Source organism: Corticium candelabrum, chromosome 15, assembly GCF_963422355.1.
Source record: "Corticium candelabrum chromosome 15, ooCorCand1.1, whole genome shotgun sequence".
NCBI lineage: Eukaryota > Metazoa > Porifera > Homoscleromorpha > Homosclerophorida > Plakinidae > Corticium > Corticium candelabrum.
This window is the reverse complement of record NC_085099.1, coordinates 5,915,199-5,932,097: the sequence shown is the minus strand read 5'-3', so window position 1 is coordinate 5,932,097 and position 16,899 is coordinate 5,915,199. Positions and strand designations below refer to the sequence as shown.

Here is a 16,899-nt window from a genome sequence, read left to right as displayed (position 1 = left end):
TAAGGCCAGAGCTGCAAGTCTTTCTTCTTCCATAGAACTCCTAAGCCAAGTCTTTAGACGTAACGCTAGTTTTCACCTGACAAAATGGGAAACGCCCACAAAAACTGGGGGGGCTATAGCCCATTTAGCCCATGCCACGGTACGCCCCTGGTTCTATGATGACAGCGCACATGGGTGAGGTGATCAGGAAGACGTGGCCAAGCCCACCTACCAACACTGGGTCTCTCAAAACCGGCTCAGTTCTAGTCCCAGTAGCAGCGAGTATTCGTATTCTAGGCAGTCGCTCAATGCACAGACGGTAGCTACAACGACAAAAATTTCTGGATGACGTCTTTCATGTGATACAAGAGTCCCCACCCCTACAAGTACAAAGAGCACAAACCACGCCACCGGATGATATTGTAAACGAAGAAGTTTTACTGACAGACCTGGACATGGCTATGCTAACCGACACCATCTTTTCGTCCAACGTCGAAGCCTCCACATTTCATTCTGTCTTTGAACAAAGTGTGTGTAACGACGTCTTTCATGGCAGCTCGTACTTGTGTACAGCCACAGTTGCACACCTGAACTGACAGTCGAAGTGCTTACTATTAGAATCATTAGTCAACCTCCAAAGGTAATACAGACTAGTGCAAATAGCAACTATCATCAATTAATCCGTTTTTTACCTTTGTTTCTTTCAGTCCTACAGAGCTCGCACGAAAGGAAGCAGAAGCCGGATCAAAAGGTTTGTTGAAAACTGAAAGCAAAGACCCGATTTCCATTCAGGCAAACAACCTCTGGACCTGATCTAACGCCAAGTACACCTGTCTCCTAGTCTTCAAACTTGTTTTGTAACTCTAGCTGGACAATGTGGACAAAGGAACTGGAGATCTCACTGTTACGATCAGTGCAGTGACTCTTACAGGGGTCAAACACCCTTACATCGCTCCATCCTGCTTTGGCCGTGGTATGCCTTCCAGCTGGAAAAGAGATGCAACGAACCGAACTGTTTCAACAGTGTTGCACGAGAACGAAGGTTACAGGAAGAGGTAACTCGATAATACTTTGCACTGCATGTGCTATGGCGTTCTATTATATGCTTTTTAATTATTACTAGTCTGTCGTTCTTGGGAATAAGACGAAACAAGTTAGAAAACATTGACTTGAGATCGCACAGGAAAGAAATGCTTGTCCACTTTTGTCTTAAGTTTGAGATGGAAGTTTCTTCTGCGTCTGGAAATATATATCACTTGGCTAACTGCAACGACGGAGTCTGTACGCATTCTGTGTCCGAAACTAGTAAATTGCAATTATACTGACTATTACAATTTGATTTCATTTTTTACTTGTTTGCAGCTTAACCCTCTGACATATTTTGCATTTTGATTTGATGTTTTGAGTGCTCTAAATATTGACATGACTTGAATGTATGTTTGTGACTCTATATACTAGTATGTACCTCTTTTAGTTTGCTCTTTTGCTATGTTACTCTTTGTATGAAAATGTAATTGTTTGAACACACAGTTGTATTGAACTCTTTTGGTAATTGTAAAGCACATATGCATTTAGTCTTACTGATTATTGACTACAGTCTTTGCAGCAGCAGATTTAGATCATTTTCTTTTACCTAAACATATATTAGTGCACTCTTTTGAATCAGTTGGACAGTAGGGTTTATATCAAATAAATGAATAAATTTTGAATGAATTAAATGAATGGATTTTATTGTTATCGCACATAGTACAGTTCCCACTCAGGGCTCATACATCTACGTGGACATACATACACACTAAACGTACAACTATGTGACATAAACAAAAGACCACTACAACCAACCTATCTTACACTCTATATTCAGTACAACAACTCATTAAATCAAACTTCTAGAGAGCGCGTTACGGCAAACTGTAGCCATTTGCTTTGGTAAGGTATGTTACGTAGCTACTGGAGATTGACAATGGCTTTGCTTGGTCTACGACACGAAACGACTGACACAGAGGATGTCGACCTACTTGGCACGTCTAACTTCTAGTGTCCCAGCTGATCTACCGATCTCTTGACACCGTCGCTGAACAGAGAACGCAGCGAGGAGAACTTCTAGTTCCGCGTTGAACAATTATCAGTTTTAGGATCAAACTTAGACTCGTGTTTATAGTATATCTGAAAAATATCGCGACCGTATATGCAACTCAAGCAAGTCTAGCTAAGAAAGTGCACCAAAGATATACATTTTTGCGCTAACGCATGCATAGTATACATACTCGATACAAGCGATGTATGACGAGCTGAAAAAACTTCTGGAGCAACAGTGAACTCATTGATGCAAACAATTCTAATCGGACTTGTAATATTCCGTTTCATGTATTAGAGGTCGCCCAAATCGAATCTTGCGGGGGGGGGGGACGTCGACTTTCATGTGCATCTGGTGTTGCAAGAGTCTGGCAATTCTTGTACTAGTCAGCCCGCAAAGCACGTGTTAGTTATTCCTAAAGGGATTGTATACTATTTGTAAGTGACATGTTAGCTAATGATTGGTCCCTGTAATTAAACAGGGAATCTGGCCAACATCCATAATGTAGGGCCTGCATGCTGTGGGATATATACCTACGTCGGATCCTCATAGGATCAGTTGGACACTGTCCATAGACGTCGTTCAGTGCAGCTCTTGCAATTCAGTTGCACTCGCTAGTTGACTCATGCCGATTGTTGACAATGGCTCTTCATGCAAGTTGTCTTGGTCTTCGAGGCAAAACGAGTGGTGTGGAGAATGGTCTCCATGGCACGGCTAACTTCTCAATTTCTCAGCCGATCACGATTCCTTCACAGAGTTACTGGACCGAGAATGCAGCGAGAATTTCTTCTGTTTGGACACCCTACCATTTTCCTTACTCTTCAGAAACTGTTTGGGAAGGAGATTCCATGGCCATGGGAAGCTCTCAGCTCTCCAGCGCAGCACAGAACTATTCTCAATTATTGAGTCAACACCACACTGCACATGCGTGGCCTCTAGGCGTAGACAGGCAAATCAGCCAACACTGGCCTCAAAACGAGCTCAGTTCCAGTCTCAGTGGCAGCGAGGATTCGTATTTCAATCAATTCCCCAATGCAACGACCGCATGCAGTAGCTACGACGACGACCAATGGAAGTGCATCTTACAGAGTAGAGAAGATTTCCCCCTCTTACAACAGCAGGGACTACCGGAGCAGGGACTACAGACCACTGCACCCGATGATGTTGAAGCTATACTGAGAGGTCCAGATATCGATACCGTAATCAACGCCGAGTCTACGTCCTACGTCGAAGGCTCGACATTTCTTTTCGCTCATGACCAGAGGGCGTGGAACGTTGACAGGCAAATCGATCAACACTGGCCTCAAAACGAGCTCAGTTCCAGTCCCAGTGGCAGCGAGGATTCGTATTCCAATCAATTCCCCAATGCAACGACCACATGCGGTAGCTACGATGACGACGAATGGGAGGGCATCTCACAGATTATAGAAGATTTCCAACTCCTACAACAACAGGGAATACCGGAGCAGGGACTACAGACCACTGCACTCGATGATGTTGAAGCTATACTGAGAGGCTCAGATATCGATACCATAATCAACGCCGTGTCAACATCCAACGTTGAAGACCCGACATTTCTTTTCGCTCATGACCAGAGTGCGTGGAACGACGTCTCCTATGGCAGTTCGTGCTGGCCGAACACCCACAGTTGCAGTCCTCGACTGCCAGTCAACAAGCCTACTATCAACATAATTACTCAAGCACCCAAGGTAAATGGTCCGTTGGGCTACGTAGAGACACTAACGGGTCTTGTATTTAACTCTCTTTTTGTTTTTGGTATTTAGGTTCATCGTGCTCGCTATGAGAGAGAAGCAGAGAGTGGAGCAAAAGGTCTTTTGAAAACGGAAAGCAAGGAACCAATGGCTATTCAGGTATAAACAAGCTTCTAGGGCTGATCCAACGCCAAAAGCACCCGTCTCTTTCTTCATACACAATTTTTTCATGTTTTGTATCACTACAGGTGGAAAACGTGACTAAAGGAACAGGAGATATCACTCTTACAATCAGCGCAGTGATTGCAAAAGAAGCCAAACACCCGTATGTCTACACATCTTGCCTGGGTCGCGGTATGCCTGCAAGCTGGAAACAGGATGCAAAGAAGCGAACGGTTACAATTGTTTTGCGCGAGAAAGAAGGTTACAGAAAGTGGTAAACCTTTTTAACTTCGGACTGTGTTATCGTTTCACTCTAGGCTTCGATCTTTCTATTAGTTTGTCGTTTTTGGCAATAAAACGCAACAGGATGGAAAACATTGACTTGACGTTTCACAAGAAAGACGAGCTATGCTACTTTCAGATAAAATTTGAGACTGCAGTGCCTTCTGCGTTTGGAGACATCATTCCGATAACTGCAATCTCGCAGTCAGTTCGAATTTTGTGTCCCAGCACGGCTACGAGACGTCGTAGAGAGAGTGAGGAAGGGCGAAGTCGCTAACATTGAAAGTTATGAGCAAACTCGATACAAACTACTATGGTACTCGCTGAACTTTGCTGTCATTTTTGGTTGTTGGCTGTATTCGTCTAATTTGCTGAGATTCATTTTTTTGTTGTATTTCATAATCTTGTTTTTGAGTGTTTGCTTTGAGCATTGACGTGACTTGAATGTAACCATTAGTATGTATACGTCTTGCAATTTGTTTTGCTGCTATGTTACTGGATGTTGGTCTAAAAATGTAATTGTGTATAACACAACTTAAGTGGCTGTGACCATAAGCATGCACTAGTTTTCAACCGTTGGAGGTCTACATTCATAGAGGTCTACATTCATGCAACCAAAGGGATTTGTCTTGTAAGATGTATGTAATCGATTTACCCACACGACGGACCGAAATCACACTCTTTAACCCTTTAATGCTAAGAGCTAAGAGTTCCAAATGCAAATTAGGAAATTGTTGATTGTAGGAATTAAACTGTAACTCATAATGTTGTGTAAAGAAGAACGACATCGGAGCCAGAAAATCTTGTAAATGCAATTAAATTATAGTCAACCGTTGACTGCTGCTCATAGACGACGTGTAAGTGGCTCAACTGTGTGTGTGTGTGTGTGTGTGTGTGTGTGTGTGTGTGTGTGTGTGTGTGTGTGTGTGTGTGTGTGTGTGTGTGTGTGTGTGTGTGTGTGTGTGTGTGTGTGTGTGTGTGTGTAGGGGTAGGAACCACGGGGGCACGGGGCCATGGCTTTCAATCAGAAGGCTATGGTCACTAATATATATATATATATAATAGGTCATAGTGAAAAAAAGCTACAAGTAGAAGAAACGAGGAGCTTCAATAGACGACAGTACAAAAACTACTCTTGCGCGCAGACGTCTTGGGTACACGAGGCGCCACTTGCCGCGCATTGAGTTTTAATAAATTAATTGGCGCCCAACCTGGAAACCTGGATGACATTTCTACGCCATTGGCCAAGTAATGCATTTCTGCACAAAGTAACAATTGCAGTATATATGTTCTCAAGCAACCAGTAACATCTTTGAGTTGTGATTAAATTTCTTGTTGATTAGTTTTGTTTGAATCCAGAAGATACCTTGTCTTCCTAGACAGCACGTACTTCTACGAATTTCTTCGCATGTGCCAATCAGGTCAGAGACCATCACGCAATATAGTCTTAATAGAGGGCGTGGTCTAGTTTCATGCTATTCTGCAGATCAATAATCGTATACTAATCACCTGTGTTCAAATCTCATGCAAAATGTAAATGCATTTTTAAAAACTGCATTGACTACAACAAGTGTGACCATTGTGGTAATTATGAAGTATGTACAAGTATTGATTAAGTGTCAGGCACTGTGGTTGTACTAAAGCAACTAAAGTCTCATCTGCGGCTATAATTGGCCTGGTATTGTACCTTCTGATTTAAAAGCATGCAAGTGAGAACCTTGAGTAAGGCAAGCAATTGTTTTACTTCATCCGGAAGATTCCAGTGCATGACAATGACACAGACTGTCATGTGTTTATTTGCCTAGCTGATATGCACTATGTGTCTAAACTAATGATCATGAGATGATTTGTAAGCTTAGCTTTTACTAAGTTATCAAGTATCTGTGCTATAGTACAGTAGCAAGCATATGGTCAATATCAAATACAGAAAACTTCAATCAGGCAAGAAAGTTTTAAATTATGTATTGATGTTTTTCTGGTACTTTTGTTGTGTGTTACCGTCTGCTTGATAGGACAAAACCACATGCAAATTGCCAAAGCATAGATTTCCATGATTCTGCGTGACAAGCAGGACCCAAACTGATGCTCATGCTGTTCGTGGGTACACATGTATTCTATGTGTATGGTGTCTGATTAGCTTTTGGAAGCTGACATTTACTTAGTGTGGTAAGCATGCTTCTGATCCTAACTGAGTAATATTGTCTATAGTAGGCAAAAATTTCAGCTTTTCGTTTTTTTCAGCAGGGTAGTCTAGAGGCGACTTGCAATATCAGGCAGGCACCTGCAAATTTAAAGTGGCACAAATGTTGGTAAGTACATTGGTTTACAGCAAGATCTCCATACTGTTCTGTGTTTAGTAAGTGCTTGGAATGTCACTGTTGAAGAAAACCATTAGTAGGTTATTTGTTGTCACCAGTTACTATGGACAGAGAGCAAAGAGAGAAATGACACTTAGATGGAAGTAAATTAGTTGATCTCAAGATTGTAATTTTGCAATACATACAGTGAAATCTCTGACGTGTTTCATTTTTAAGATCTAGCTAATCATGAGCATGACAATTTGTGTAAGTCTTGAGTAGCCTGATTTACAACCCTCATCTTTCAATACACATGAGTAGCTAAAATAAAAGTTTCTCATGCTAAGTTGCTAAAATCATGGTCTTTCACAGTACCCTATAATTAATTACTCTTTCAAATTAAAAATTAATGCATAGCGTACAGTATAACGTGACGTGCTACATCTCAACAACACAAGCCCTGTATGTAGGATGTACTCTATGTGATATGTGGCAAAGCTCTACAAAGCTGATTAGAATAATGGCAGCACTAATAAATACAAACAACCCAAATTAGAGTCATAACCAACTAGCTTCCATGCATGGTATTACATGTTGTAGTGAAGTCTTAAAACCCCTACAACGGGAGGCCCTACTCTGTGACTTGTACAAATCCATTAGTGTCGTACGAGGCTTTCTTGCATTGCTCATTCTGCAAAATCAAGTTGTCATGAAAGCCGTGATTTACATTTTAAAATGGGACAGACTTATCCTCTCTTAGTTGAAATTGACTATAATGTACCTGCATAATTAGGAAAAATCCCTGATGCAATGTTTATAACGATGATTACTATACAACCAACTTTTGCTCAGTTCGAGGATAAATGTGGAAGTGACTCCTGGTGTCTGATTAACTTCTAAAAGCTGACATTTACTTGAGCATGCTTCTGATCACAACAGTTAGTGCTATTGCCTAGATAAAAATCTCAGCTTTTGTTTTCAGCATAGTAGCTAGTCTCTATAGGCGACTTTGAGATTTTAGAACTTCCAACATCAGGCAAGCAACTCAAAATTTTTGTGCATACACCAACACCTTCAAACCAGTAGTAAATAATTCGCTCTCAGCAGCCAAAGACAAAGAGTGAAGAAAACATGACACTTTGCAATTCACAAATACGCTGTTACATTTTAAAGATTAAATCATGATGCACATGTATAAATAAAGTCTTGAGTACCCTGATTGACAATCTCCTTTTTTCTCAATGAAGGAGCAGTCATGCATCATTGGTAAACTAGCCAAATTGTAATAACATTTTTCTTATGCCAAGTTGCCGAAGTCATGGTCTGTCACAGCCGTTGTCAGAAACTCTATACTATAGTTTACTGGTGTAAAGTATGGCGTGCTATACTTGTACTCGACGACACAAGGAATATATACGTGTGCTATAGTATGCCACAAAGCTCATGTTATGGCTCAGTGGTCAGACAATACATTTTCTCCAACTCTTCCAAAAAAGCCAAAAGCCAAAAGCCAATCCACTCAGATACATCAACATACATAAACAGTCAATCAACAAATCGTACAAAAGTCATTAGCTACAGCTTGGGTGCAATGTCACTCTAGATGTATGAGCCCGCCCTAACCCAGGACCCAGCCAAGTCCAACATTCACATAGTAACTTCATCATCTAACTGCCTACTACCAGTCGTTAATACTCAGTTAGGTGCTTTTTGTCACTGTCCTTCAATTGCATACCACACAGACAACCACATCAGCTATATTGTTCTTCTGCATGTGAAACCCAAGTCAAAATCACAACTCTAACTGTTACTTAGCTTCTTTCCACTATCAATAGTGTGGTAGGCCAATTCAACATGTCCAATGCATGCCACTTCATATAATTCATTAATCTTATTCATTGCAGACCCACTTCTAGATCAAGACAAATAAATACAGAACGCAACTCTGCAATACACAATACACTGCAACTAAAAATACATCAACTAATGATGTCCTATTGCACTCAGATAGTAGAAAGTCATTGTTCACTTATTCTTCCTAGACTCTTCTTTTGGTTTCATTGCCTGAAGACTCTTGTACATGAGTGTAAGTGGAACAATAAACCAGATAAGATTGAGGCCAATAAAAACAAACCAAAAATACTTGAACTCATAATATGAATTAAACTGAAGCGGAAACTTCTGCAAATACAAACAGTTGATTTAATTCCAAATTTGTACAAACAAGTTCATAGTTACAAACAGTTGCTATCTAACCCTAACCCTAACCCTAACTCCAACATTAGAATTTAGCAACACAGCAGTGGCAGAACCAGAACCAGCAGAGGTCTGGGGTTGGCCACTGTATTCATGACACTTTGATCAAATGGGACTTCATTCTAATCTGCACTGCTCATACTGTGTAATCATGACAAGAGCATTAGTAGCTAAATACATACAATTGTCAATGGTTTTTAATGCCATAATCTAGTCTGTCAAACAAAGGCATGTTTCTCAGATTGGACAAGTGTATACAGCTTGATCAAAGTTGTAGCTGGATAGTCGAAGGCCTCGGATTGAGATCTGCATGCAGTGGTTCAGTATGCTTCATGCACCCTAGATGATACTGTAACTAAGAGTGTTCATGTGACTATAGTCACCACAGAGCAGCAGAGCCTCTAGACCGTGCTGAAGAGAAACCAATGACATCTAGTCTGTCTGTAAGTTTGTCTGTCCAGGTACAAGTTCCTGCCAGGGCATTTTTTGTTATCACAAATAACAGATAGAACCACAAGTATATGCACTAGCGGGTCGTCCATATTTGTCAACATTTTCTCAAGCGTACAAAGCGTGCACTAGAGGGAGGGGGGTAGAAGTAGTTGTATGCTTTGGGGGCGTGGAATAAAATGTCGATGACCTCTTGTGGTCTAGTAGAAGTAGAAGTTATACTGGAGTCAGGATATTGCATTTATGCCTGCGCGTAACTATCGCTTCAAGTCAATACGCATGACGCATATAGCACGCACTAGCTTGGCCGGCGCACGTGATGGAAGCGTGTATGGCGTGAGATGGGAAGTACTCTGCTGTCCTGAGGAACTTGTCAAAGAGACTTTCCGCTGTTCACAAAGCACCAGCGAACAGATATCATCAGTTTGTGAATGCATTTTGTCTTTGTCAGCCCATCTCTGTCTCGCGAGGAAGGTGTGCAGAAAGCGCAACGTCAATGAAAGACAGCTAGTCAGAACAACGAAATGTACGCGGCAATCTTTGAAAGGGCTTCCAAGAGGATCGACCAACTGAAACGCAACAATATCACTTCGTTTTTCAAAGTTCAGCCTAAGGTAGCAAATGAAGTTCAGAATTCTCCGCTTGAGAGCAAGAATTCACTGTAGAATTAATATCCCATTTCAGATATCAAAGGAGAGAGCGGAGCATTCTTCTAGTAAGCCCAAGTCTACAGAAGAGAGTCAGCCAATAGAAGTGACTATAGCCACGCAAGAGATCAGCACTGCTGCTACTGCTGCTGCTGGGATAGGCGTTGACAAACGTGTACAAGACAGTCAGTGTTGTGCTATTGCACACCTGTGCATGCAGATAGAGATAAATTGCTTTGACCTGCTCTCTGATGATGTCAGGTCACACCCAGAATTCATGAAAATGCTTACTTCTATTGCAGTGTCATCCAAAGAGTACTTCTACCTTTTCTCAGCTTGGAAGGACAACCAAACTTTTGTGAAGAGTCAATCAAAGGTAGATGAAGCAAACTAAGCTGCGGAAAAATCACTCAGTAACTTGAAGACTGGGCTATTGGAGTTGTCTAACATGAGTGTTGTTACAACGACCTTAGCAGTTCAGCTTCGGTCATGCCAGGAGAAGCTAAACAAGATTTTATCTCTTCTGCCAAACATGCTGGACTAAAAGTGCTTTGGAGAGAGCCATTCCCTACCTTCAAAGTTGCATCCGCGCACAGAAACAATTTAAAACATTGCAAACTGACTGGCAGTGGCCGATACACGTTTTTGGCAAGTAACTCATTGGGTTTGAGTTGGGAGTCAGCAATTGAAATATTTCTGAAGTTGAATGTAGTTTGTGCAGTGAGTTATCTCCCCTAAATGCCAAACAACTTCAAAAACTTCCCCTAATCAGAGACAAATGCTATTACATGGGAATGGAGTGTATTACAGATTTGTTTTGCAGAGGGAATTATGCATAGCAGATGTTGACATATGTACGTTGAGAAATGTAGTCAACCAGACTGTTGAATTTTTTCCTGTTTTATGCGTAGAAATGGGTGATAAGTTCATTTTACTGGACTACACAGAATTGTTATTCAGGCCGAAAATTGTACATCAGTTGATGACCCTAAACAAGAAGATCGATAGTAAGGAAGAGAATGACAGAACAATGTTTATTACTGACCCAGCGCACAAAGAAGGCATCATGTTCTACCAAAGACCTGGACCTGTGCCTTTGCAGAGGAAGTATCCCCAACTTCTCACTTTCATCATGGACTTTGTAAAATTGCATGGGTTTGCAGCACATGTAAGAAGACGTACTGGTACCTCAACTTCCTGTGTTGTTAGTCTAGAAGACATTCAAAAGCATGTGCTTCAGAATGTTGATGGTTTGTCAAGCATTTCAAAGTCAAAGATTTACAATCTTTTGAAGCCAGCTAGATCTAACACTGCTGAAGTTGCAAGACACAAGAATGCACTAAATATTTGAGTGGGAGTAAAAGCCTGTGACTTGAGTAAGGACAATCCAAATGTCCATGAGTACTTTGCCTCTGTACAATGCATTCGCCAGATGTGCGCTGAGTTTCCTGCAGAATGTAGTATTTTTTCATGTGATAGCAAGGCCAAAGTACACATTGGTGGGCAAGCAGTTTCTCGATATCATCAGCTACGGCATTTTTTCCAAAAGATGATACACCACGTTTTCAAGATCACGACTTTCCAGTACCTGGATATTTAATTGAGCCAGATGGATACCTTTTGCTCAGACCTCAAGGTGATGACATGCAAATTACAAAGGACAAGCTTGGCCGGGAAATCTTGGATGTTCCTGCTACAGGACCTCTGGATCTATAACAGGTGCGTCAAAAACACGTCTACTAACATTTCGGATCACGTAGATGATTTGAGTGATATCTATGATGAAGAATCTTCAGTGAGAAAACCAGTTCTTGCGCTACTGACAGATGGTGGTCCTGACTGGTCACCCAAGTCCAATTTGAACCAGTTTTTCTTAGGCCGGTTTTGGAAAGACAAAAACCTTGACATGCTCGTCAGCGTCTGCTTCCCACCAGGACTATCCAGATACAATCCAATCAAACACTTGTGGTCTCCTTGTTCTAAATGGCTGGCTGGAGTGTCTACTCCTGCTTGTCTTCCGGACGAAACGGTACCACCTACCCTGCAATCAATTGATGCAGAGCAGAGAGCTGAGAAGGAAAGAGCAGTCTTCAATAATGCCTTAGATCGATTGAATATGTATTGGAATGGCAAAGTGCATGACAATTTCTGGGTGTCATCAATTGGCGTACGAGGAACTGATGGTTCTCATTACAGACAGCTGAAACACACAGACTTTGAAGAGGTCAGAGAAATGTTTAAGGCTCCTATGAAGTCTATCAAGAGTGACAAACAAAAGTGCAAACTACTAGAAGAGTGGAGGTACTATGTGAAGCATATGGATAGGAGATGGGGACTGGTGTGTTTTCGAAAGGGAGCTTGCGGTGACATGTCCTGTGATTGCACAATTGTTGAGATGAGTGCCAAGAACGTCATGAAACTGCCCAACAGTGACAGATGGTTAATACCACCAATAACACCTGATCCTGAAAATCCTGGGCATTACATGACATTCCGCCAACTGTCCAAAACATTAGCTTTTAGTAGCCCAGATCAGCATATGAAGAGTGTGATGAATACCAGTTGTGGCCAATGCAGGTATGTCTTTACTAGTGAATCCGATCAAAAAAGCACATAAAATTGGTACACAGTGGAGTCATGTGCTTGGAAACTCAGACAGATTCAAGCCGTCCAGCAGAAAAGAAAGTGCACAAGTGTCCACTGTGTGAGAAGCACTATCTGTCGAGGTACCAACTGATGAAGCATCAGGACCAGAAGAAGCACAAGTTAAAACGGGGAAGACCAGGAAAGACTGGAAACAAGTGACAGAACAGTGTTCTTTATTCGTACAGTTCACTATTAAAATCTGCATGGTGTTTAAAAAATATGATGTTAAACAAACAAGTTCTTTTGCCTTGCATGTAGCAGTAGTTTTCAGTAATATTATGGTGTACATTAGAACAGCTTCACGTGACCAACATTTTTTACGTAGGCTTAGGGGAGGGGTGTGCCGAAAAGAGTACGCTTTGTATGCTTGAGAAAATGTCGACAATTATGGACGACCTCTAAATGTAGCTCCTTGTAATTACTAATTTATTATTAATACTAACCACAGGCAAATGCTTGAATTCATCCCATGCTTCAGCGAACATATACATGAAGTCACCCATCATATGAAATGAGCTGACAACAAGACAAAGAGGATGCTGATACCAACGATCCTGTTGAATAGCTCCGTACCTAAGATGAAACTCAATGTGTGAAACCAATAGTAATACAACAAGTTAAACAAATAAAGAAAACACAAAGACAAGAAATGTAAAAAGAAAAAGTAAGAAAAATTAGTTACAGTCAAAACTCTGTATACAAAAAATTATGTGTAAACACTACCGACCTCTGACCGGCTGTCAAAGTGTATCATGCATAGCCACCTGATAAGACAGAAAGCTGCAAAACACCCTTTAATTAACTTTCGTCACAAACCAACGAAGTCTGTCTTCATCAAAGTACGCATTCAGACGATGCTATAAAATATCATAATAATCAACCTACACTCATCTTGAATACATACAATAAACATCTACTTCAAGTGCCATTCTAGGTTAGACCCCCTTGACACTAGAATTATTTTTGTTGGTTCTAAAAAAGACACCTTTCAGACACCTACCATAAATATTTTTGAGGGTGCTTAGACCTGCTTGAATCACAATATATGCTAAAATAATGTGGTGGTAGTAAAAGTGATGGTATGGCAGTGGCTTTGACAATGTGTAGAAGACAGTTAGTCAGTACAGTACTGAAATACTATCAGCTATCTAGCTGATACTGTTTATGCTACCAGCGCCATTACTGGTTGATGAACTGGAATGGTATCACAAAATTATATAATGTCTGATGTGTTACTGATAGCAAAAGTATCAGAGAGCAATATTAATTTAGAAGCCTCTAACTCAAGTGCATTTTAATCACATAATTATTCTTATGGCACCTGAATTAGAGCTCCAGTTAATTAAGGTATAATCTCCCGTGGTAAGACTGCCATCTAGCAAGCCTTTCCATACTTATTTCTGTCTCAAGTGCACTACCACTGTCTTGTAGAAATCTGTAATCCAGGTTTTTGCAAATTGCTGATGCTACTGCTCAACTTAAACTAACGACATCTAAAAAAACTACGTCCAGTGTTCTGCCCAAGATTTGCAGAGTGGTCATCAGGTATTTGCTGCATTAAGGGGCGTGGTTTATTTCAGGGCGTGGTGTACATGATCTAGACAAATTCACTACTACAACAAACAAACAAACAAACAAATATCCTCTAATTAAGCCTTTATCCTCTAGTCAATTAAGCCTAAATATCCTCATGCTTTCTCCATTCCCTTCATCTCTGGTAGACTCTGCCACTACTTGTGACCCGTCATCACTACTCTCAATGCTTTCACTGAAGCTGAAAGTCTGATCTGGCTCCAATCAATTGATGACGTTTCCAGGAGAAATACTTCAGTAAAAGACATCTTATCTTGACTGAACATCTCAACAATATCCGGAAACACCACTATAGTGGCCTGACTGATCCATGCTACTATAGATTGTATCATAACAGGGCCAGTCTGCCACGTGTCACCATGTGAACAAAGTGCTCACCTTTCAACAAACTACTAACCTTTCAATGCTCATCAGCTTGGAGCAAGTAGAACACTAGCTAAATATATAGTGGTGGTCGGAACATGTGGAGTGATGGTTGGTGTTTGTTGAGTGATGGTTGGGCCTGACCACCTCCGACCACTGTGGGCAGAACCCTGTATGTCAGCTAAAACTATTGAAACATCAAGTCCTGATATATTTCATAGTAAGTGAACACTGAAGGAACACACACTAAAAAGTGTGCATAATGTGTACACAACTACTTGTATGTAGGCATGTACGAAAGTACATGTACATAAGACTGTGTAGAAATATATTAAAATTTCTGGTAGTTCAAATTTTGGTTGCGAAAGGGCAGCTCAACTAATGTACTGTTTGAAATGACAGAGAAAAATCATGCAGCAACTTCAACATGGTATCCAAGTGACTACTATGCCTGCCTTTGTTCAGGTAATGTCTTTATGCAAGTGCATGGGTAAGGCACTGCTCTATATGCTAGGCCAGTATATCTATCAGAGCTAAGTAGTTTCTGTACATGTATGTATGGCAACATCAGAACTGATCAGAGGTGCATCTGATGTCCAACCATTATTAGCAGTCTGTATGAGTGTGAACAATACAAATAACATATTCTGAGCGGGCAGGAAAATATTGCTTATGCTAGAAAAACTTGACCAAATCAACACACCAGCACATGAAATCAGTATACCAAGCAAATGCAAGTGGTCCCATCACCAAAAGTTCAAACATTGACATTGCCATGACGGTTGAATCCTGAGTTGGCCAAAATCGAGAATCCAATGTTGTGTACTCATTCACCATCCACAAAGGACCACGTCCCAAAGAGCCTACCAACCTGCACAAACAGAAAATTCATGAATAACTTAAAGTCATCAAACAAAGCAGATATCTATAATATCCCAGAACATCCAATTCAAAACTCATTCAACGATCTTGTATCTAAATCAACAACTCTGTACAGTACCTGTAGAAGGCTCAACAACCTGATGCCAATCAATTATATCAACTAGTAACTGAAGCTGTGTGTACAACCTTGCTTCCACAGCTATGAGCCTTCTGAAAACTATGATAGGATTGTCGTCAAAAATTTCAACTTTAGATGCTATATAATTGCTTGTTAGCGTACTACTTGCAAAATCTCTAAAGTCATACAAAACTGCCGATTTATGTGCCCGGAAAGTCCGTAAATAGTCTGTAGTCATCAAAGTACAGTAATGAGAGTCATCACATATGGGTCATAAATATCGCACATGGTTACACAATGTTAGGTTCCTGTTTGCATGTCATAAGCCATGAGAACGATTGATTTCACTGACACGTTAGCAGTTGCTGACAGGCAAGTTCTGTTCTCTATTTCCAACAAAACCTGGCAATCACCGACAAGAATTACACTGATCTGGTAAAAAAGTCTTTCACAAACATTTCGCAGATCTGATTTAATTGGCAGTTCTTCCATTGTCTATGGTTTCCATTTACAATCAATTGCAAACGCTGCTCGCTGATTGAGCTGCATTGATGGCCACGAACATTCCTGAGCAATGTGACAGACATATCACATCACAAAGTAAAAAACAAAAGCCATTACAGCCATCTATTTTGAATACACTATTTACTGAGTCACGTGATCTTTACAGTACACCTAGAGCTCATGGTTAAAGTTAATTATCTTTCATCCACGCAAAAATTTATTGTTCTACAATAGAACCTTGGTTATGGCAAAGCAGAGGGCCAAACACTACCTTCAGATCTGTGTGTTTCCTAGGACAGTCAAGCACATTTAATTAAGTATGACAGACAGTAGAAACCTTCCATACAATCAAAACGCAGCATATTGAGCAAATTTGAACGTTCCACAGGCAGTTTCTTCCACTCGCAAGGTTTAATTAAAACTATTTCCTGAAGCCATTAATTAATTAATTAATTAATTAATTAATTAAGGCATTCCCTCATTTGACTTCCAGTTGCCAGTGTCTGCTAGTAGGCTAACTCAGAATTTAGAAAGACTAATAAAGTCAATAAATACCATACCCGTCCATCCAACTGTGTATAATGGCGCTATTGAAGAGAGTCCATGCTGCTGTCTTGTTTCTTGGAGAACCGAAGAAAGACAAGCAAACTGCTATAACAGCGATGGGAATAGCGTTGATAGGGTCAGTCCATCCAACTGTTAGCTCTTCAGTGGTATATCCAACAATTCCTCTGGAGGAGTTCATGGCCTCAGAATCAGGTGATGCTAGCGCGCGTTAGAAACTAAGTATTCAAAACATTCCTACACGTGCAGTACTCCACATTGTAGATACCACAGATAGCGTGTTCTGGGTTTTGTTGTAGCTCTTTTGTAGCACTCTAACACGCACGCAATGATGATGCGTTATGATTGCCTCTGGCCTTCCAGACCC

At 40.8% G+C, this 16,899-nt stretch overlaps 1 protein-coding gene and 1 long non-coding RNA gene across 2 annotated transcripts; one reads left to right on the top strand and one right to left on the bottom strand.

The window, feature by feature from the left end:
• The first annotated feature begins 696 nt into the window (after positions 1–696).
• LOC134191387 (uncharacterized) lies at positions 697–1,506 on the top strand. Its single transcript, XR_009971781.1, has 2 exons — positions 697–1,034; positions 1,103–1,506. It is a non-coding gene; the product is annotated as an uncharacterized LOC134191387 (long non-coding RNA).
• A 6,833-nt stretch (positions 1,507–8,339) lies between these two features.
• On the bottom strand, positions 8,340–16,733 carry LOC134191022 (3-beta-hydroxysteroid-Delta(8),Delta(7)-isomerase-like). Its single transcript, XM_062659576.1, has 4 exons — positions 16,529–16,733; positions 15,189–15,335; positions 12,952–13,081; positions 8,340–8,690 (listed from the first exon to the last, which is right to left on the bottom strand). The coding sequence occupies exons 1-4, from the start codon at positions 16,711–16,713 to the stop codon at positions 8,535–8,537; spliced, it is 618 nt and encodes a 205-aa protein (XP_062515560.1). The 5' UTR covers positions 16,714–16,733; the 3' UTR covers positions 8,340–8,534.
• Positions 16,734–16,899: the final 166 nt, after the last annotated feature.

Excerpts from the sequence above, each read along its gene's own strand:
- LOC134191022 (XM_062659576.1), bottom strand. The coding sequence starts at position 16,713 with ATGAACTCCTCCAGAGGAATTGTTGGATATACCACTGAAGAGCTAACA. Across the intron at positions 15,336-16,528 it reads ATACACAGTTGGATGGACGG|GTTGGTAGGCTCTTTGGGAC; the intron begins GTATGGTATTTA and ends CTGTTTGTGCAG. Across the intron at positions 8,691-12,951 it reads AATTCAAGCATTTGCCTGTG|AAGTTTCCGCTTCAGTTTAA; the intron begins GTTAGTATTAAT and ends TTGTATTTGCAG.